Source organism: Rhea pennata, chromosome 2 (genome assembly GCF_028389875.1).
Source record: "Rhea pennata isolate bPtePen1 chromosome 2, bPtePen1.pri, whole genome shotgun sequence".
NCBI classification, from domain to species: Eukaryota; Metazoa; Chordata; class Aves; order Rheiformes; family Rheidae; genus Rhea; species Rhea pennata.
Genome location: NC_084664.1, coordinates 101002905 through 101024428, shown reverse-complemented (window position 1 = coordinate 101024428; position 21524 = coordinate 101002905). Strand labels below are relative to the sequence as shown.

Sequence of the window (21524 nt, the reverse complement as noted above, 5' to 3'; positions counted from 1 at the left end):
CAGCCACTTTATCAGCATGTGCCTACCTGAGCTTTTCCAAACAATGAGCCGTGATTTTTTTTTTGTCATAGGAAGGCTAAAAAGATGTACACATGATGAATAGATGAATATATGATATTTGTATGTTACAAATAACCCCTAGAAATCTCCCATCAAGGGTTTTGAGTAATGACATTTAATCAAGTATATCAAATACAGTGAAAAATAAAAATTAATCAGTCCTCCAAACATTGCCTGGCATAATCACTGGATACTAAAATGCCCCGTGATTCAAGTACTGCTGAAAAACTAGCACACACATTCGAGGGGACTCTCCTAATCCCTAATATTCAAGTCCTAATTTTTAATCCTACCACTTAAAAAGCTATAATGACCAACTTCTGTAATGCCTAAATTGCCAAGTCACAAATTTAGTAAGAGTGGGTATCACATGAGGAATCCTTAAATGCATTTAGATGTAACTTGCCCTAGGCAAGCTACAAAATTCTTTGCCTTAAAAAGCAACTCTAAAAATAAAGCAAACTGCTCAGGTTTTCAAGTAAGATATTATTATGAATGTGAGCACTTCCAAGACTTTCAAAGGAATACAAGTGCAATGGAAGATTTCTTACCCTCCAAAAATAAACCTCCTCCTCGCCTCCTTCTTCTCCTCTACTTCTTCTTTACCATGCAGTCCCTCAGATCTTAATACCCTAATGACCTTAAAGAACAAATAAATTCACCACGCAACCTTCTGCAGATGAACCTGCACTTCCTAAATGGTGAGTGAGAATCCTGCTTGGAAGTTTTCGGTCAGACTCCTTGGTATCCACCCTGGTTGTTGCCATAAAACCAACAGCCTGGAAGCTACCACGCATACAGAGTCAGGGTGGAAACCTTAGTACGGAGCTACAAACTAATACAGCTTGAGAACTACTGCTGTACTGTAAAGGGAAAGTAATTTTTAGGTCAACATTCAGTACAACCATTGCTTCATCACAGCAATTGATAATGCTGCATCTCAGAAAGGGTTTTTATCTGATAGCAAAACTTTTTCTTTTTTTTAAAAAAAAAAGCAGCTACAGTCCTCTGAAGGAGCTGGCATCTATTTTATTATCCTCTAAACTTCAGTTTTTGATGCCTGAAAAGTGCACAGACTTCCTCTCAAACTGTTCTTTTGGTCACAGGATTCCCATTTTACCTCAGGGATCCTTCTGATGCACGAAGCAGACTGCTTCAGCAGCATGGTCGGGAAAGATGCAAGCAGAAGGTGTGATAGTGGTTATGTAGGGCTCTGCTTTCATCTTTGTCCTCATGTCTGCGTGTCTGCTCTAGATCTTACCCTGCCTTTTACCATCATGACCCAGTGTTTCCTTAGGGCTCTGAAGAGAGTGGGAAAGAGGAGAGCGAAATCCCTTGATGTACAAACATTTCCTAACTTGTCCTGAGCACCTGCAGCAGGGCTTTGAGTACCAGCATTTCTTAGGTGACAAACCCCAGCAGATGTTTGCTCTCTGAAGAGACGTACTGCTTCAGAACCCCATACCACATCTCAGATGTCATTTCAGACATCTGAAAAAGCTGCACAAACAAATCAACTTTAGAATACACATAGAAAACAGGAAGCATGCTCCGTAGCACAGAACTGAGCATGAAAAAGTCTCATCTTGATCTGCCCAGCAAATTTTTAAAAACTCATACAATTCTGATTAATTGAAACTCTTCAGAAAAATAGAGTATTTTTGCATGACTGCTGCATATTTTTTGCATGACTACTATGAATCAGTCAACTGACTGCCACTACCAACTAAGCTTCTAAATTCCATCTTCCATTTTGAGTTTACATGGCTTTTGCTGGGCTACAGAGGCAGGAAGGGCTTCTTGTAGCTGACTTGGTCCTCCATTGACAAGTTTTCCTCCAAAGGGGGCTAGAATTTATGCAAAGTAAGTCTTTGGTAAGCCAAATGTAAGTCTGATAACACTGTGCATGGAAGAAAGGTTAAACTGAGGGAACCCACCTGGACTCTCAGTTCAAGACAAATTTGCAGGCTTGAAACTGAGGAAGAAAAGCAACAGATCATATTTGATTAGACACACAGACAGAAAATCCCCACAGACTTTTATGCATATACATAAACTGATGTAATGACATAAAATCCAAAGTTTTCTTCCCAGTTTAAAAAAAAAAAAACATTTTTCAAGAACATAATTTAAAAAACAGGTGGGAAAGGAAAGAAAATGCTTGTGTAGAATTAAATTATTTCTCCAGTTCCTATTCTGTGGCACAGTATCTGCTGTCAGGTACTCACCTGCTCGGTCATACAGTATATGAGATCGTTGTAGTCCTTCCTTTACATGCTCCTCTGTTATCAGAACTCCATCAGCAGAACCACCTTTGGTAATCCCTGACGCTAATCTGGCTTGAACTGCTAACTGAAGTCCATTCAATCCAGTCCTTGCATCACCATCACAAAGGTAGGCAAGGGTACTTAGAGCTTTTTCCTCTATGTACACAGGGAATCTGCAACAGAATAATATCACAGATTTATCCCACATCACACTCCTTTCATCATGGCATATTGTGCTGTAGGTTACATTTCTTTACAAAGTTTAGTAAGAGGCAGTTTGGTTTAAGTTTTGTTCTTAACTCATTCTCTCATTTTTTAGTATTGAGGACCTTTGGAGAACACTACGTGACTCGACTCCTCCTCCTCCTGCCCTGACGCATGTTAAATACCATGGTAAAAGGAGGAGCAGGAGCTCTCATCTATTTCCATACTTCCTTGTTTTTCCTTGAGCTTGCTCAATCTCACTAAATTCAACAGAAAGCAGGATTAAAGTTTTGCCAAAAGCCCAATTCTGGCACAGTTAGTTGAACATTAAAAGGTTTTACTTTGCCAGCATTTCATAGCTAGCACTTAAAATTCCTTGGCTAAAGGACAATGAAAAGGCAGGAAGCTATCCAAACGCATGAGAGAACACAGTGAGGCACAAAGCAATTAATATCAATTCCTAAACTAACTGCTACTGCTAGAGAGAACCTTTAGATGTCCTTTTAAACAACAATTAAAAGTACTGTTTACATTGTAAAGTATAAATGCATCCTACATCCTTATTTTGAAATGGCAACAGCTGTTAAGACTCAGTCATTGGAATACAAAAAATAATACTGGAGCACAAGTAGAAAGTATCTCAGCGCATGGAAGGCACTATTCTTGCCATGTACTACTTTAAATGGGCCAATATTACACAAACTCATCATAACATAAAGACCAAACTTCTGTGAACCCACACTATAAAAAGACGGCATGAGTTCAGAGACACAGAAGAAGATGAAGGACTTGCTGAGATTTCACAGCAGGTTTACGGCAAAGCTAGGAAAAATAAATCAAGTCCTCCAGCTCTTCCTCCAGGTTTTCATTCACTGGGCTGTAGCCTTCACTGACACGGTATACAAACAAACTGAGTCTGCTCTACACACTCTGTACACATTCTGTTGAGGATTTGACCCTCAAACTTTAATAATATGGACAGGTTAATGGGTAAGGTGTTTGCTGTCAGAGGATACCACTGATTTGTTTTGAAAACAGAAGCTAGTGGAGCTAAAGTACGATAAAAACAATAGTGGTAACTATACCATTTCCAGTAATGGGACTTAAAATCAACAGTGACATGTATCAGCTGAGGATTCACACAAAGAGCTTGGAGAAAAGTAGTTTCTTATAGAGTACCAAATAATTGGGAACTCACCCACATTGCTGCACTTCATTCACTATAAAGATTTATTACTGTTCTTAGCAGTGGTACACACAGAAGCAATGCCAATTCCCAGATGCATAAATCCATTAATCTTCAATATTTGGTCTAACTCTTTATGAGGTTATGAAAAATGTCTTTGTTAAGTGTACAACAGCTGCAAGCAGCTCTCCAACTATAGGTGCATAAGAAGCCCTAAACTTCCCATCTTAATCCATACTAGTCAGAATTAGTCAGAATGGCAACTTTAGCTGCTGGTAACTTTTCTTTCTCTATTCCTGTCATACTAAATGATCACTGTACAAGCCTAAACACGAAGATGCAAAGAAGTAAACCTTATATACTTGCCTCCTTTATGAACATCCTCCTCCCTGCAAACAGACTTTGCATTCATCAGACAAGGGAGAAAGACATTAGGTGCTGTAAAAACTTCAGCAGACAGTATTTGAGCCCTCTCATATCCATCAGGGAGGACAGAAAAGCTTGTAGAGTTGCAATCTCATTCTACATCACTGCAAGTGAAAGTTGACAAATGCCTTCTAGGGCCATAAACCATGCTGGAGAGATTAGGCAGCAGGAATCAAGTATCTTGCATGAAAACTACATGTCTCTATCCACCTATCTACACACACACACAACTTTGTATTTTTTATTTTCATCTCTACTTCTCATGGATTTAATAAAGCTACTGAAAAAAAAAGCTCACATACATGCTCAGTCAGTTCAAAATAACCTCACTTTCTCCAAGACATTTCAAACACTTTCTTGCTGTTCGATTGGCAGAATACAATAACAGTGTCTTTATTCAGTCAAGTATTTCATTCATCAAATTCCCTGAAAATCAATAAATAACATTCACCCCTCAGTGCTACAAATGGACATGAGGTTTTCTCATATGCATTGAAACAAGTCAGCAAGTATCTCATTACCTGCAAAGAAAGGAAAGGCTATTTTTAAAAATCCAGCAGGCACTACACAAAGACATCCTGCTGCTAATACTGTAATCAACAAGGAACGAAAACAAACATACTGTACACTGAGCAAACAAACACTTTGGATATACCAGCAGGATAGAGTAGAGGAAAGCTTTCACATGAGAGTCCGAAAAGGACCCATCTCTTTGCCTGTCGTTTGCAAACAAGAACCCTGAGCATGTGAAAACTCCTCATGCTGATGGCCCTATTGCTATTTAATTGCTCCATAAAAATCAGCATTAAAAACCTGAGTTGTATTTCTGTCTCTTCAGATTCCCTGTAAGACTGTAAGTGCTCTATTGACCCAACACAAGAAATTTGTACCACACAAAAACCCACAAGGAAGTACTGAAATCTTCCATGATGAAATCCAAGTTATAACATATTGATAATGGAAATTCCACTCTGAACAATGTATTTTATATTAGCCTGACCTAGCCCACATCTAGCATCACCCATGCGACAAGAATAAACGAGAAAATTGCCACATAGGAGAAAGTTACTTGCCCTGTATATTGAAAACAGTCAAGATTTGAAATAATAGTGCTTCTCTGTTCTAGAATCTCAGTTCCTTTTACACTCAGTACTTCAAAAAAAGACAATTTTACATTGAGAATAACCAAATTCAGTAAATTTCTCTGGAGAATTAAAAACTTAAAGCCAAATTTTTGATGATTCTATTTCACTAGGCAAGAGCCTGATTTCAAATCAGCATGACAATTATTTCAATATCTTGGCTTCCAAAAGACACTTACTGTATTTTACATTTTTAACCCCATCTCACCCTCAGAAGCTCAGATCACCTACACTCCTTCACCTTATTCTGACTTCCACACACCATAGAACTGCAAGACAGAATAATTCTCATACTTTCTGATCCCTTTACAAGCTCCTGATCATCTTGCAGATGGGAAATCTCCTATTTTTTCCACACTCCAAATATAACACACAACACACACAGGATGCCAACACTCAACGTTGGTACCTTGTAACTGATGATACTTAGAGACAAAAACATAAACAAGTCAATCAGGATGCCTCAGAATCTACCATTCACTGAGCTGAAGATGATATAGTAGCTTAAGTAGTGGAAAACTACCACTACAGGATAATAAATCCTCTGTCCCATTCCCCCTTACCTCTATATCCTCAAGAGAGTTTGTGCCAAGAACCAAAGTGAAACATAGTGTGAACTACCCCAAAAGCCTGTACATTGCCACCATGTTTGATTCAATGACAAGACAATGTAAGCAGTACCACAGAGCAGATATAACAAAGTCCAAGCAAGCAAAACCTTTATGACGGAAAGTTTAAAAGTAATTGGGCAGGACGCAAGATAAAATAGTTCACTGCTTCTTTTGCGTAGGTATTAGTAATTTCCTACATTCTCAGCGCAATTGTTCTCACTGTATTCACTCCTTAAGAGAGTGCAACCACTCACAGGCAAACCACACTGCAGGATGAGATGTACTGTCTACCGTCTTATAGCACTGCTACTCAATATGTCCTCTCATCCCAGCAACTCTATAACCAACAAGGAAATTGGATAGAAGTTGCAGTAAGAATTGAACCATTCTACAGAATCCACTACTCAAGACCAAAAGGCCAATATTAAACACTATGATTTCCAAACTAGTGAATTCAAACCTTGCAGTACTTGTAACACAGACAGTAACAAGTTGAGCTGCATGATGTATAGTCTTTCTAACAGTAAACTGGGGATCCTTCATTTCACTCTGCTGTGTGCCTCCTCTGCTACCTAACTCTAAATACATTAATCCAACATCCAGCCTACTGTTTGACTTCAATGACAGATACTATCCTGACGGCAACATTTACATGACAAAAAGCAAAAGTAAAGAATGAAAGAAAGAATTTGGCTTCCTCCATCAATACACAGTGCAAGTACAGCATATCAGTGTATGGCAGGAAAAAAATGATGTTAGTGAGGTAGCACTTATCTAAAGAGAAGAAAGCACCAGCAAAATTTCATCAATATAAAATGTCCCCACTATTTATTTCTCCTTATTTCTCCTCCTCTTCATGAGTGTATGTTTCTTTTAGATTCCATCCTCTTTTACTTTTAGCCTATCTTAGCCTAAAGAAATGCAGCAACCACAATACAAACTGATAAGATAGTTTTATGAATGGGATAATATGACAAAGAAGATACTGAATTAGGTAATGCCTCCTGTTAACTCTATCACAGCTTTATAGCAAGAAAAAGCTCTACAGCAGCCAGAGTGGGATGAAGAGGAGCCAAATGATGTAACACTATTAGAAACCTACAGCTATGGTGGAAACAGAACAGCAAACAGCCACCAAGAAAACTTAAGGAAATGGATTCTGGTGGAGCCCACTTTCCTTTTGATTACTGCTGTCTGTGCGTGCAGAGTAGAAATGACAAAAATCAGTGCACCATTCAGCAATAGCTATGGGCTTGCTCAGCACAGTATATTCCTGTAGAAACTAAGGGAGATTTGCCCTCTTAGCAGGCTTATTCCTCAGGTTAAGAGGAGACACCACCAAGAATCATCCTCCATGATGTTGCCAAGACATCACATCAGACAAGTGATGTGATACCAAGCCTGTCTGAGGCCAAGCAGCACATGCAGAACTTCATATTGCAGTTCTGTGGCTTGAAAAGGGAGACTCAACAAATGAAATCTTAATTCAATACACACATCTCTTGTGCCTTCTGGCAAGTTCTCTTCACCACTTCCAGTATGGTCATGTACCACACCCATGATCATACTGCCTTGGAGCTCTGTTTCCAACTCTGTAACAAAGGCGACCAATTACCAACAGTAATTGCTGGCATACTTTTATTTACTCCTTAGGATTGTCACCTGCCTGCAGCTAGTGCTAGCTCTTTTTGATAGAGGCAGGAAGGTAAAGGAGGGAGAAAAGCGAGACAGCTGCTCCTGCACAGCAGCAAGCAAAGAAGAAACAGAAGAGCAGAAATAGTATGGACAGACAAGCAAGAACAAACAATTAACAAGGAGACCAAAAATTAAACCACAGGTAAGGGGCAGGATGGCTGAAAAAAAAGGAAACCCAGCATCAACAGCAACAGTATGTATCAACTACTGGCCAGAACCAGATATTGGCAGGAAACACAAAAAAGACTAAACATTAAACTGCAGCAAACAGTCTTAAATCCTTAATTCTGTTTTTGTTTTAAAATGTTTGGCTCCTGTGTTAGTCACTGGTGTGTGGCACTCTCTCCTCATAGACAGATCTCTGAAACCGTGCTTGTCTGATAGTCTGCTTGCCAGACTTCTTTCAGTTTGATTAAGCAACACATTGTGCTGTTTAAATCATCCATAGCTAATGGAAGGTTACAGATACAGAGGGTCTGATGAAACTGAAACCCAAACAACTGCAGCTGAAACTCTGCCTTGTACTTTAATCCCATACAGAAAGGAAAGTCTCAAAACCCCAGGCAGGGTGTAGCCACAACCACAGCTGCGGCATTACATTAATGCTGACATGCAGTACTGCCCCCTCTTCTACAATTCACATCACTGCAATATGTAAAAACTGCAAGTGGTTAAGCAATATGAGGTATGATACCCTAAAACAAAAAAAAAAAAAAACAAAAAAAAAAAAAGGAAAGAAAGAAAAAGAGAAAGAGAGAGAGAGAGAGAAAGAGAGAGAGAGAGAAAGAGAGAGAGAGAGAAAGAGAGAGAGAAAGGGTCAGCAGGGGGGAAGGCAACAGTATCTTCCATTCCCTGCCCTGACCTCCATATCCTGGCTAGGAATTCTGAATATTCACATTCTGTGATAAAGTGCACTGCCTAGGGCTATCTTTTATTTATTTCAACAACCATGCCAGCTTAATTATTATCATGGTAATAACCAAATTACTAGTAGTATGCATAAGCATCAACATGAAGAAACTGTAATTATAACTTGCATCAGAGTAGCACAGTACGATGTATTATCCTTATTAGCTAGCCAGCCACTTCGTAAGTAAGATAACATTCCTTAAGGACAAGTCAGAACTTCAGTTTCTCAAAAACTCTCTCTGTTTGGTTTGGACAACAAGAAATGGAGAATAGCAAAATCAACCTTAAACTAAACTATTAACTTCTCACAAAAAAACACTTCCCCCCATCCCAAGCATACCATAGCACCTAATTCTGCAGCTAAGGAAAAGTAGTATCCTTCTGCTCTTATTAAAAAAAAAAAAATCCATAAACAGTAACCTTCTGTCAAATGCTTCCAAAATAATTTATAGGGGATGCCCCCATCCACCACTTAGTTGTAACATGATGCTTTTTACAACCAGTAAGAAAAAGCAACACACATTAGGACATGACAAGGACCCAGTTACAGGCTTCCACAGCAAATCCTCAGCAGCAGAATGGATTTAAATATCCTAGGGGTGAGTCAGGGGCTACAGATCCAAGTATAAAACTCACTACTAATCCAGACGGTAAGATTATTTTTTGGACGGAGAGCCAGGGCTTTGGATTCTCTTTCTCCCCATCACCCCCCTCCCACCATATGCTGCTACTTCTTTTCTTTACTATCAGAAGTGGCTAAGGTTTCTCTTCCCACCCCCAACTTCATTCTCTCCCTGGCAGGCAGTCAATTCCTCGGGTCGTGTGCACTAACACGCTGCAGCCCACAAGGTACTCACTCTGAGCTCGTGCTGTTGCAGCCAGTCGCAGAGCTATCGTGCTGTTCACCTTGGCCCAAAACCTGGATCCCTAAGGACCTGACCGCCCGCATCAGAATCGCTCCCATTGCCTCAACCGAGAGCTTCTCCAGAACAATAACCCGGCATCGGCTCAGAAGTGCAGAATTGACTTGGAAAGAAGGGTTTTCTGTGGTTGCTCCAATCAGCGTCACAGTTCCACATTCAACGTGAGGAAGGAAAGTGTCCTGAATATGGGAGGGAAGCAGAAAAAGCTGATCTCAATCGATGACAACCTGAAACACCCTATGTAAGTAGTCTATCTGACATTTTCATAATATATTTTTCAAGTGTTATAAGTTTTTGAGTTTCCTGTTGATATGACAAAAGAGTTGCCTTGTCAGTGAGGTTATCTGCCCAGCTAAATGATTTTATTTCATGCACGCAGCACATTACAGCTGTTCACCTTAATAATTCACGCTTGCACTGAGAATAATCCTACCTGTTGAAAAGAAACTGTTAAAAAACTGCAAATTTTTAGCTTATCTATGTGACTGTTTTCTGTTTGGCAAGCAAGATATACCATGAAAAACACTTTATCAAATCTACAAATAATGAAGCTTCTTTCTAACTGCTCTTTGAACCAAGCATCAGGGCTATAATTCTCTACATAATGCCATAAGATGGTTCATAAAATGATGGGAAGATTGGAACACAGTTCCACATATTTTCCACAGAATTTAATAAACACTGTCAGCTGTAATACAGAATTGAAGCTTTCCAAGCTATGACTAAAGCAAATAATACCTAGGAAAGGCGAAAAAAAAGAAAAAAAAAGTGATGGCTACAACAATATATTATCCCAAAGTACCATGCCTTATTTTTCTTTTTGCCAGTAGAGACAAGGAGGTAACATTAAAACAAAGAAAAACCATAAGCCTCTCCACATTACAAACTTTTGATTAATGGGAATGGAGAATGCTAACCCCAGGGTAGAGCCTGAAAAGAAGATAATCAATGGGAAACTTTACTAAGGCGATTTTGGAGAAGTAAAAATTTCAGTAAAAAGGCAAAACAAAGCCCTGCATCTAAGTCTTCTTAAGTATAGCTCCGCCTTTTATTTAAATACTTGGATTGCAATAATTACACATTGATGTGTGGAAATTAGTTATGGAACTTAATTTCTAAGTCTCTCCCCAATTCAATTACCAAAAACATGAAAAAATAAAAACAGAAGCCCAAAGTAAGCTATCATGTTACAGAAAAGAGGCGAATTTTTCAGGAAGTGCTGACAAAGGATTTTTCCAAAAAGCAATGTAGTACAATACCTGCTGGGATTTATTGAAACGATGGATCTCGTCAATAAAGAGGATGGTTTTTCTCTTGAACAGTCTTTTTTCATTCTGGGCTTGGCTGATGACATCTCGAACATCATTTGTCTTGGCACTTGTGGCTGATAGTGTCACAAACCTCGTGCCATTCTTTTTGCTGCTGTTGGCTATGATATGTGCCAGGGTAGTCTGAAACAGTGGTAACAGCTGGCTTTGTAAAAATCATTTTGGACACAGAATGGACTGATACGAAGGAAATACATAAAGAACAAAGCTATACTCTGAACACAGACACAGTGTTGACAGTTTAGAGAACAGGGTGTTAGAGAATTCATTCATGTGATTCACGTGCCATTCATGCTATTCTAGCACACAGAAGACTTAGGAAACTTTCTGCCAAATCCAGTGCTGCATTTCTAAGGACGGAACTTGAAGTACCAGATCTACTCTTAATTCAGTCTTATTACTGAAAAGGCAAACAATAATGACAGCTGTTTCCTTTACTGCTGAAGAAAAACTCTTTCCCAGATGTGTTGTTGCCACTCAAGACAAGCTTACTGCAACCCACTGAGCAATTATTTTGTACAGTGTCTTAGAGGATAAAGAGCCAGACTATTCTGAGATATCTGCAGAGAAGTTTATAGTGCAATTACATTTAAGAAGTGAAAAGCTACATGAATGTTGTTCATCAAAACTTTTGCTCTTTCCACAGCACATAGAAACGAAACTAATCAATAAGCAGTTCTCTACAAAATCATGAGAATTTTAGTGCTGAGAAAGCAACTCTTTACATTTGTTGACTAATAGTCAAAGAGTAATCAAAACCTGGCCAAGAGAAGTAGAAAGCAGCTGACTAAACAAACTGCTGGCTGTTTTTAGTGAGCAGTTACCTTTTTCTTTCTTTGTATGCAACTCTGGCATATCATAATTTATTTATAGGGAATTTGACTGCACCCACTAAAGCACAGAAGCAGCCTCCACTACTATCTCACACAGAGATTCACTAAACCTCCATACACATTACAGGCATAATTTTCATGCCTTCCTTCACTCCTCTCGGTAAAGACAGGTATACCTGCATGTCTCAAGCACCGTATATCTTTATTTGAAAGTACTGCAAGGGAAAAATGAATGATTGTTCCCTCAGCCTCACTTCCTCCATTAAAGAAGGAGCCCAAAGAATCTGAAGACAGAAATGCCTTAGCAGCTGAGGGGGAGGACAGGTGCCGACAAGCTCCAAAACCACTTCAAAAGATATTCTAAGTATTGAAGTTAATGCAGCAGGTGTTCCATATCTGATTCTCTCCCAAGGAGACACTGGACACAACCGCCTACCAGACTTCTACCAGTGGTTTTGGCAAGACCTTGTCCACTCCCCTAACAGCACTGCTCTGTCTCTTGATGAATCCTCTTGTCTCTGAGATGGCAACCACCCCAAGACAGGAGAAGAGAGTCGGAAAGGGAGGATATATTCCTACATATTCTCTCTTCAGTTTCTATAACAGCTTTCTATCTGTCTTCAGAAAAGGTCTCATTTCACGTTCTGCGAGTCTCACGTCAGACTCACCTCACACCCAGGGGCTCAAAACACTGACCCTATCACTCCTCAGGACACTGCAGAAGATTGGGATGGAAAGACACCCAGGAAAGTGCTCACAATGATGTCTACAGAAAATAGGAAGGTCTGGGAGACAAAGTGACACATTTATCTTTGAATCTAAGCTAATAAAATCAAATCAAAATTGGTATTTCTCTACAAAAGTGACTTGGTACGGAATGTACCTTTGGAGGATGTACCCTTCATGCCTTAAAACTACTGAAAGCATGGAAATCCCCAAACTCTTAACCATACCAGGTCTGAAGGTGAAAAAAGGTACTTTCCCTTGCTTTAAAAGTAGCAGAAGAGAGAAGAAGGGAAAAAAAATAAAAAAATAAAAAAATCGAGTAACACTTCTTCTAGGAGCACCACTTAGTTCACCCTGCATCCTGGCGCTCATTTGCCAGGTTACACAGATGAACAGACTTGTTATATTTAGCATAAGTTTAAGAACATGGTTAAATCAGGGCATTAGGAAGACTGCAGGGCAGACCACTGTTTTTTCTGTCTTCAGGCTGAATATTTTTTTAATCAATCAGCACAGTCTGTAGTGAAAACTGAGATTCAGAAGTGCCACACTTTTGCAAGACATAAAAATGTTAGTATAGAAAATTATCTTTGCCTGCCAAAAAGAGGTAGAATCCTTATATTTTTTCTGTCAACTCTGATACACAATCTTCAGATAGACAGCTTTGTTGTTTTTAAAAAATATAGAGAGGATTTTTTTAAAAACACATAGATGGGAAGCTGTGGTTTGTCTACTTAATTTAGAAAAAAAATACAGAGAAATCTGTTTGAAAGTTACTTTTAGAACAAAAATATACTGGAAACCTGCTACACAGCTCCCAGCCAATATACATGGACATCTCTCCCATCCTGCCAGCCACTGGGTCAACAAAGGTTGTCTTAAGAATAACATACATTGCATTTCAAAATCAATGTTCAAGGCACAAAGGCATGTTCTTGGCTTCTTCCTTCTATCCTGCACAATCAATCTTTCAGTAAGTCAAACTGCCCATCACATACCAGTCAAGCTTCCCCCATTCCTCTGTAAGGTTATTATTTCCCACGAGCTCAATTTTTCATTTCTGCTTTTTCACATAATGTCTCTAGAAAAAGTCTACATTATGTTATATTTTTTCTCCCTCTTTACTATTATCAAGTTACAATGAAGCTAGGAAACATATCTCAGGGGAGACATAACATAAGCACAGACAAATTGGAAAGTATGCTCTACAGTTTCTGTCATTAAATGGCAATGTACTTGGTGGATAAGAAGAAATTTTTTAATTCAATATGGAATAAGGTAAAAGAAAACACACTATCTTCATTATCGAAAATAAATTTCAGATTAATCTTTACAGTAGAAAAAAGCTCTTAAGAATTAGTTACACCGAAGTTATTTAATATTAACAAATATGTACATATCAAAAAAGCATGATATGCAGCAAGAGGAAATCTAAACAAGACTACATTCTGCTCCTTTTATTATACAGGTGCTTTTTCTTTACATCAAGTTTTTTCATAATGGGGGAGGAGGGAAAGTATTCTTCTCCATAATTAAGTGACATTTATTCTGGTGAGAACAGGAGTGACCCGACAATCTGTCCTTTTGCTAAATTCAGTGAAAATTATACCTCACAAAGCAAATTGTAATACCAATGCCTGTTTCAGAAATCATCTTGCGTTCTCTCTCACAATCCAAAAAAACTATTCAAACTCACATCTATCATCCCAAGTTTTATGTGGAAAATTGCAGTACCCTATCAAATTTATCTATTTTGCCAGGCTAAAGAAGTGCCATATCTACCAAGAAACCTGTAAAGAATGCATTCACCATTCCTCAGCAATGAATAATACTTTCTACTTGAGCCTATGGGTACTTATTACACATACAACAAGCACTTAAATACTGATGGAGCTCTCCTTCAATGTCCTGGAATTTTCTTCATGTCAACTCAAATGAGAATTTTCTTTTCCAAATGCTCCAGCAAACCAAGATTTAAGAAATCAATTAATCAACCAAAAACCAAACAAGTAAGCCGCTCCTAGCAAATATCTGACTGGTTCTTCCAAGCTTTGGTACCAGTTATGGATGAAATAAAAGTAACACAGAGCTGAGCACAACTGTCATTATCAAAGTAGATGCGTCAACCAGTTCTGCTCTTTCAGTTACCAGGACGCCTGTGACAGGAGTTAAGCATTTTCTGTGTATCTACAAATTTTCTTGATTTAACTTCTCTCTGAATGTATCCTGTTTCCTCATTCTCTGTGCTGCCATTAATCAATGCAATCTCACATCCAGGGCAAGAAAATAGTAAAAAGAAAGCATAAATTAAGCCTGCTCTACTGATGTCAATGCTTAGGGACCTAATACTACCCACTCAGAAATCAGCTGTTGATTTCACTTTTTCTGCCCTTTTGTAGGTTATTAAACAATGCCCACTACATTAATTCACTAAAACACTTTTCAGGAAGACTAGCATTGCCTGTCTCTCTTCAGAGAGCAAAACTGAAACAGCTGGGCAGAGATCTGCATACATGGTCATATCATAGTAAAGGAAATCCCAGTTGAGAAGTGGTCTGTGAAACCTAGGGTCATTCTAACTTCATTTTAATGCAAGATCAGGTAGATGTTGTTTAGGGATACACTCATGGTTTGTTGTTCACAGAATCTTTTCATATTCATCCCTGAATTGTTCTATTTTAGCAAAACAACTGTTGTAGGTGTCAAAGAAAATAACTGTGTCATCTTTGCAGTCTCTCAGGTTACATCTGTACTGTCTTCAGCAGTCCTGCAGGAGACCTCCTACAAGCTGTGCAGAATAGCTCACGCTCATTCCTTCCAGGCTCACAGTGCCTTTCACAAAGAGCTCACATTCATACCATGCATTAGTAGCAGCATCCTGTGCTGCAAGAGCTCTCCCTTGATGAGCCCTTCCAACGTGCCCACTGAGTTTGGACAGGTATAAGGCCTGTTAGGAAATCACATCTGGCACAGATCATATCCGCACTATGACACAGATTGCAGTAGTGATTATTCCCCGGCAGGAATAATCTAGTTTGCATCCAGGCTTCTCCAACAGGGGGCTTTCTTGGTTTGCTCCAGAGCAAACCCTAATATGAATTAACACACATGCAGCAGGGATGACAGAAAGTCTGACAGTCTGGTGCAAAACACAGAAAATAAGCTCAACAGGCTAGCCATACCCACAGACTTGCAGGGGTTTGAAACGTTATCCAAATTGCATCCTGCTTTTTTCTGCTGATCTCTGACCATGATTTACCATGTATTTTTGCCTCTTCCTTTGTTCTGGTCAGGATTTCCTTCTCTTTGCTTACATGTCATCAGCAGTCTCTTCTCACCCTCAGCCCTCCTTTTGAGCGCAGTCAGTAGGAGGCAAGCTAAGCTCTGGCTGACAAAGCCAGGAAAGGCCATGCTTTATTTCACAGCCCCGGGTGAGATACTATCAGCACCAGTGTCCTGGGACACCAGCCAGGGGAGCAGTTCCACTGGATGTAGTCAAAAAAGCTGCAGCCTGTCCTAGCCAACCCATAAGTAGCTATACTGCCGAGCAGATCCCATCACACTGTGTCACAGGAGACACAGGAAAGGAGTCAAGTTGTGCCTAAAGGAAATTGGCAGGATAGCAGATGAACAGGGCTCAGGGGCACTGACTATAAAGATAATGCAATCAAAAACGGCAACAGCTGGCACTTATATAAGGGCACATGCTATTCTTACTTGTCTTGTTTGGTTCCTCACACCCCAAATAGCCCACTGCGAGGCTACTGGAGGAGTAAGGTATCATTCAGTGGGAACAACAGCAACCACATGTGTTTTACAGCACTGGCCGAATCCAAGTTGGACCAAGCATGAACAGAGGCAAGGTCACTACCGAATGTTTACTGAAATTGAGTTGTGCCTCCTTCTGCTGGATCCAAAATTTTCCTTATATTCCACTTTATAAATACAATAGGCAACTCCAGTTTTACTTTCCCAGAGAAATCCTCTAAGCTACTCCTGATTGAGGATGGCGTAAGCAAAATCAAGCACATTGTATTTGAAGATTTCTCCGAGGTGATTGCAATGATGACTCCATTTTTCAGAATTATTCTCAAATTTCACTCTACACTACTGGAAAAGACACTATACATTTTCAGTTAAAAATCTCAAGGGAATCAACTGAAAGAACTCATTATTTTAACTGCCTTCAAGTAAGGCCCAAGGAGTATGAACGAGAGAAGATAAAATATACTTAAGTAATCAAATAGGCATGTAGGCAATTATTTGCGTTAGCAAAAGAGAAAAGGCTGGAGAGAAGGCATGATATACACAAAAAGAGAAAAATATGCATATAACTTAGGCAATCAGAACACACTTGCCAGCTTTGTTTCAATGTCCTGTGGCAAAGCTCTGAATAAAAACATCAAAAAAATACAACAGAGTCCTAAAAATTAAATATAAACTCAATGGAAGGTAATGGAAACTTCAAGGACAGCTTGTTATTTGATGTTTTGCATTTGTATCAACTTTGCCTATTTTGAGTATTAGATTGCATACACAGACCTAAGAAGAATATGGGTAAATGTTCTTTTTCCCATCTTTTACAAGGAGCGGGCTACAAATACTTTCTGCCTACTTTTTTTCTTGTTAAATGGCACATGTAAGACAGAATGTTTACCATATTTAAATAAAGAGTGTTCAGGTTTATAAAGCTTAAACCGTATCTGCGGCAGCAAAATTATTCTGCGCTCAGGTTACTCTGTGTTCCGCTGCTAGCTCTTTACTAAAATTGGTGCCCCATGGCAGACAAGCAAAAATCTAAATCCCTGTATTAAGAGATCATAAATCGCAGTATGGCTTACTCAAATTACACTAGGATTCATACAGGCCTTTAAAAATTTGCATAGTCAGGACGAACAAACTAACTGTTCATAAGTTGATAACTATGGCATCTCTTCAAGACAGTGTTTCATCTTATGCCCTGTGTCTAGTCAGCTTCTTAAAAGTAGAATATATGTCCTTGTGCTCAACACTTAGTAGTGCCAAAAGTAAAACCAGAAATAAACCATCAAAGCAAGTTCTTCTCAAGTTTTGTTTTTTTTTTTTTTTTTTTTTTTTTTTGCCTTTATAAGAAATTAGGATGACCAATTGATGTACAAAGATCTTCTCTTTTAAAATAAGTACACAAGAAACCCTAAAAAAATTGCTCACAAGAGAAGTATCCTGATTTTATCTTTTCAGTTTGGATCACACTTCCTTGACAATTCAAGTGCAACTGTGGCTGAATTCAGCTTGGTCAGAACACTACAACACATACTTTTCTACTGAGGTACTTGGCTTTGGTACTTTCATAGTAAAGATTCTCCGAAAGTATTCTTGACCTACAATATAAAATATTCCCTTTAGTACCAACTTAGTAGACGTTTTTCTTCTCGCTCAGAAAAATGGACTGTGGAACTACCACTATCACTTCTCTAAAAGTTCAGACTGAAGAAATCCATAAATTCATTTTAAACCAGGCCCAGAGACTTATTCAATCTCCATTTACTTTTCACTTACTCCAGCTCTACTCTTTAAAAAAAGAAGTACCAGTTAGTGTGTTATTTGGCTGTGGAAATTGAAGAAAGTATAGATGGACTGCAGCAACTAGATTCCTTCAGATATGGGTAGTAGGAGCATAAAGAAGCTTATTAGGTTTGCATGACCACCTTACACAGCATTTCTGAATTTAGATCAGTCTATCTAATCATATTCTTATTTCAGCATCCACCTTCCATTTTTTCTTTGACGGGTGGAGCTTAGCACGTGTTCTTGTTATATTTGAAGCTAGACAATGTGAAGTTGTCTGTTAATACTTTTCCTGCTGAAAAAGACAGTGCTTAACATAAAAGGGGGTTGCTTTAGTCTAATCAATTCCTGGAATAACGAGTGATTCTTTTTTTCTTCTTCGCAAGATCTTTTTGGCTTCAAATGTTAATTTAGGTGGTTCTTCACATACAAGAAATCTCCTTCCTATCCATTCCCAACCATTCCATGTTAGTTCTCCATGAAAATTTTTTTTAGATGTGTTATCTAAATACATCCCAGATAAGAAGTGAAAAAGTCTGGCAGGCAACCACAGACTTCTTTTTCCATCTGTAGGAAGACTATTTTGCCTTGCATTTTAAATCTGAAAGGTCTGAAATTTAATAAAATACACAAGGAGAGACTTTTCAGCCACTCATTCCTACCTTTTATAGGGAATAAGGTTTGAGATGAAACTATATTCTAGCACTGTCCTAGAAATATTAAAATGCATGGATGAAGGGAAAAGTTCAACTTTTGAAACGCATGGATGAAGGGAAAAGTTCAACTTTTGAAACAAGAATTTCTGTTCCTGAAGTTTGTGTTTCAGCCAGGAGTGGATGGTTTTGATATTCAGAATACGTCAAGAGTTAGCTGAAAGAGTGTAGCCTCAACACTATTTGTTAAAAAGTGGCAACCTAGAAAGAAGAGCTATCCAACAGCCTAAAGTACGTGGGGAGAGAAAGATAACACACGGAATTTTGAACTGTTGCCTGGGAAGTGTGGAAGGTGTGAGAAGTGTGATGCATAGTGTTTAGGAAAGTCAGATGATCGATCAGCAATCAACCTTAAATTCAATGACAAGCAGGCTTACTAAATAAAATTCCATTTGAAGTGTATGGGTGAGGAAGGCAGGTCATGACAAAGCAGAGTGAAAGGTGCACCTATATGGACATGAAATCAATCACCCAACATTCAAAGATACTGTTAGCACCACAGAAGTTTCCAAGAGACCTGAATAGTAGTAGTAAGCTGCCATAAACTCACAAAAAAGCTTTTCCATAGCCTTGTTCCAAAAGGAGGGTTCATCAGAATACAACTCAAAGCCCACTCAATTCAATTCTCATTTCCAGAGTTTATACTGTACATGGCCTTTGCTTTGTTATTATTGTGTTTGTAATAGCATTTCTTCTTGAAGACTGAAGGCCTTCAAGAGAAGGCACATAGCTGACACAGATAACTAACCAAAGACAAAATGACAATAAAACCCTAAACATGTTAATTATTAAATAAATGGCCTGCATGGCTACTTAATAAGTTATTTATTACAGAAATTATTTTTTCCTCTCTCTGGCCATCTTACATCCACCAATCCACCTACTCATTGATGGGTTTTCAGAAACAGACCTTTATATCATCTCCTCTGTTCCTCTGACATTACCTTACTATTTTCTAAATTTACTAGCTATCTAGATGAAACAATTTGTTGCATCTTTGCTAACAGGATTCATCTATTAATCACTCTCTTAAATGTTTCTTATTGATTGGGGTTAATTGGTATTACTATTCAAATATCTTGAAACAAACATGCTAAGAGAAAGGTGTCCCCTGCCCTCACCTTCTCTGCCAGAATTAATTCATTAGTCATTATTTTCCCTATTCCACATTTCCCACGTACGTGCATTAGGCATATCTCACACGTATACCTACATATAAGCAAAACTTAGCACTGTGCACATCTCTGGGTTAAACTGACAGAGATATTTTGTACTGCTTGCTTAGCTTTTTGTTTAAAAAATAAAAACAAAAAAAAATGGACTCCAGGGAATAACAACAAAATTGAGGTGAAATCTTAATTGTCCCTCCTTGAGGGATACATCTGGTCCTTGACTCTCTACAGCTGTTCTGCAATTAGTGCCTTTTGGGATCCACCAGATTCTGCCTCCAGCATCTTAAAAGCAGAACAAGCGTCCTCAACACAGAACAGCCATGAGAACCCATACCCTGAAGGGCTGCTGAGCACGGTGTCGTCGTGCGTGTGTTTCTGTGCCAAGGCGGACGGATATTTAAGTACACCTGGTGCAGTGCTAGCTCTCTTTCACACCAAGGCCTCTTGCGCCAGCACCTAGAATTAGTGAGCTAAGGCAAAGCCTGTACCCCCAAGCTATGTTTTACTAAGCTCCTAGTATCTCACTCCCTTTTCTAGGCATTTTTAGTGATTCTATTTTGTGACTGCTTTTAAGCATCTCAAGGAGTTTAGTAAAGCAGGCCTATTACCTGCAGCTAAGAAGGGACTGCATAACCAAAGGTACAAGCTGTGTGTGTGTGTTTGTGTGTGGCGGGGGGGGGGGGTAGTTACTTGCATTTTATTCCAGAGATAGAATTCTCTTTTTTATAAACAAAACCGAATACACAGCTGCCAATATAAAGGGATTACGGGTGAAGCCAAGGAGACAGATAACGGGAAAAAATACAGCCCAGCAAATCCCGAGGGAACAAGCAGCTCCTCACGCTCTGGCCCGAGGCGAGGCCGGCAGGCCCCGGCCCCGGCTCGCAGCGAGGCGCCACTCACCTTGCCGCAGCCCGGTGGCCCCCAGAGGATGAGCGAGGGGATCTCGTGGGCCTCCAGCAGGGAGCGCAGCAGGGTCTGCGCGCCCAGCACCCGCTCCTGCCCCACGTACTCCCCCAGCGTGTCGGGCCGCAGCTTGTCGGCCAGCGGCTTCCCCTCCAGCTTCTGCGCCATGCTGCCGCCGCCCGCCGCCCCGCGCCCGCCGCCCGCCGCGCTGGGCCCCGCGGCGCCGGCCCCGCGGCCCTGCTGGAAGAGCGAGAAGACGGGCGCCGCGGCCGCGCAGGCCTCCTCCAGCGCGCAGGCCTCCTCCAGCTCGCCCGCCGCCCGCTCGCCCGCCTGCGGGGCGGCGGCGAGGCGCATCTTCTTGCAGGGCGGCGGCGGCGGCGGGCACCCCCGCTCCGCCTCGCCCTCCGCGGCCTCCAAGCACCGGTCGAGGTGCGCGTTGATGTGCGCGCCCGGCAGCTCCCGCAGGCACACGGGGCACCGCACGAGCGGCGCCGCCGCGGCGCCCGCCATCGCCTCCCGCCGCGCCGCGCCGCTCCGCGGGCCGCGGCAGGAAGCGCCGCCGCCCGCGGCCCTGTGGGAGCTGTAGTCCGCAGGGCGGCGGCCATGGGGGCGGGCGGGAGGCAGCGCGGGCTGTGTTGTATAGAAAAGCACAGTCAGCGGTGCGATTAGCACCCTGATTTACCAGCTGAACATGACCCGCTGGTAATTCTTTCCACATCACGTCTTGTTTTCTTCCTTAAATTATATATTGGGGTTTAATTATATGCCATTACATAATAGCTCCCAGCTTGTACCTTTCACGCCAGTCTAATGTCAACATACGCTCCGCCTGGATCTAGGAGGTCACCAAGTGTGGCCGCAGTGTACCTGTCTTCA

General features: G+C 40.4%; 1 protein-coding gene across 1 annotated transcript in view; it reads right to left on the bottom strand.

Annotated features, from left to right (window-relative positions):
* WRNIP1 (WRN helicase interacting protein 1) overlaps positions 1 to 21162 on the bottom strand; it is a 28475-nt gene extending 7313 nt beyond the window's left edge. The window contains exons 1-4 of the mRNA XM_062570044.1: positions 20646 to 21162; positions 10683 to 10874; positions 9358 to 9602; positions 2289 to 2500 (exon numbers count right to left, since the gene is read on the bottom strand). Of these exons, the coding sequence (XP_062426028.1) occupies positions 2289 to 2500; positions 9358 to 9602; positions 10683 to 10874; positions 20646 to 21158 (1162 nt within the window). The 5' untranslated portion in view covers positions 21159 to 21162. The remainder of the gene's footprint in view (positions 1 to 2288; positions 2501 to 9357; positions 9603 to 10682; positions 10875 to 20645) is intronic.
* Between the last annotated feature and the right edge of the window lie 362 nt (positions 21163 to 21524).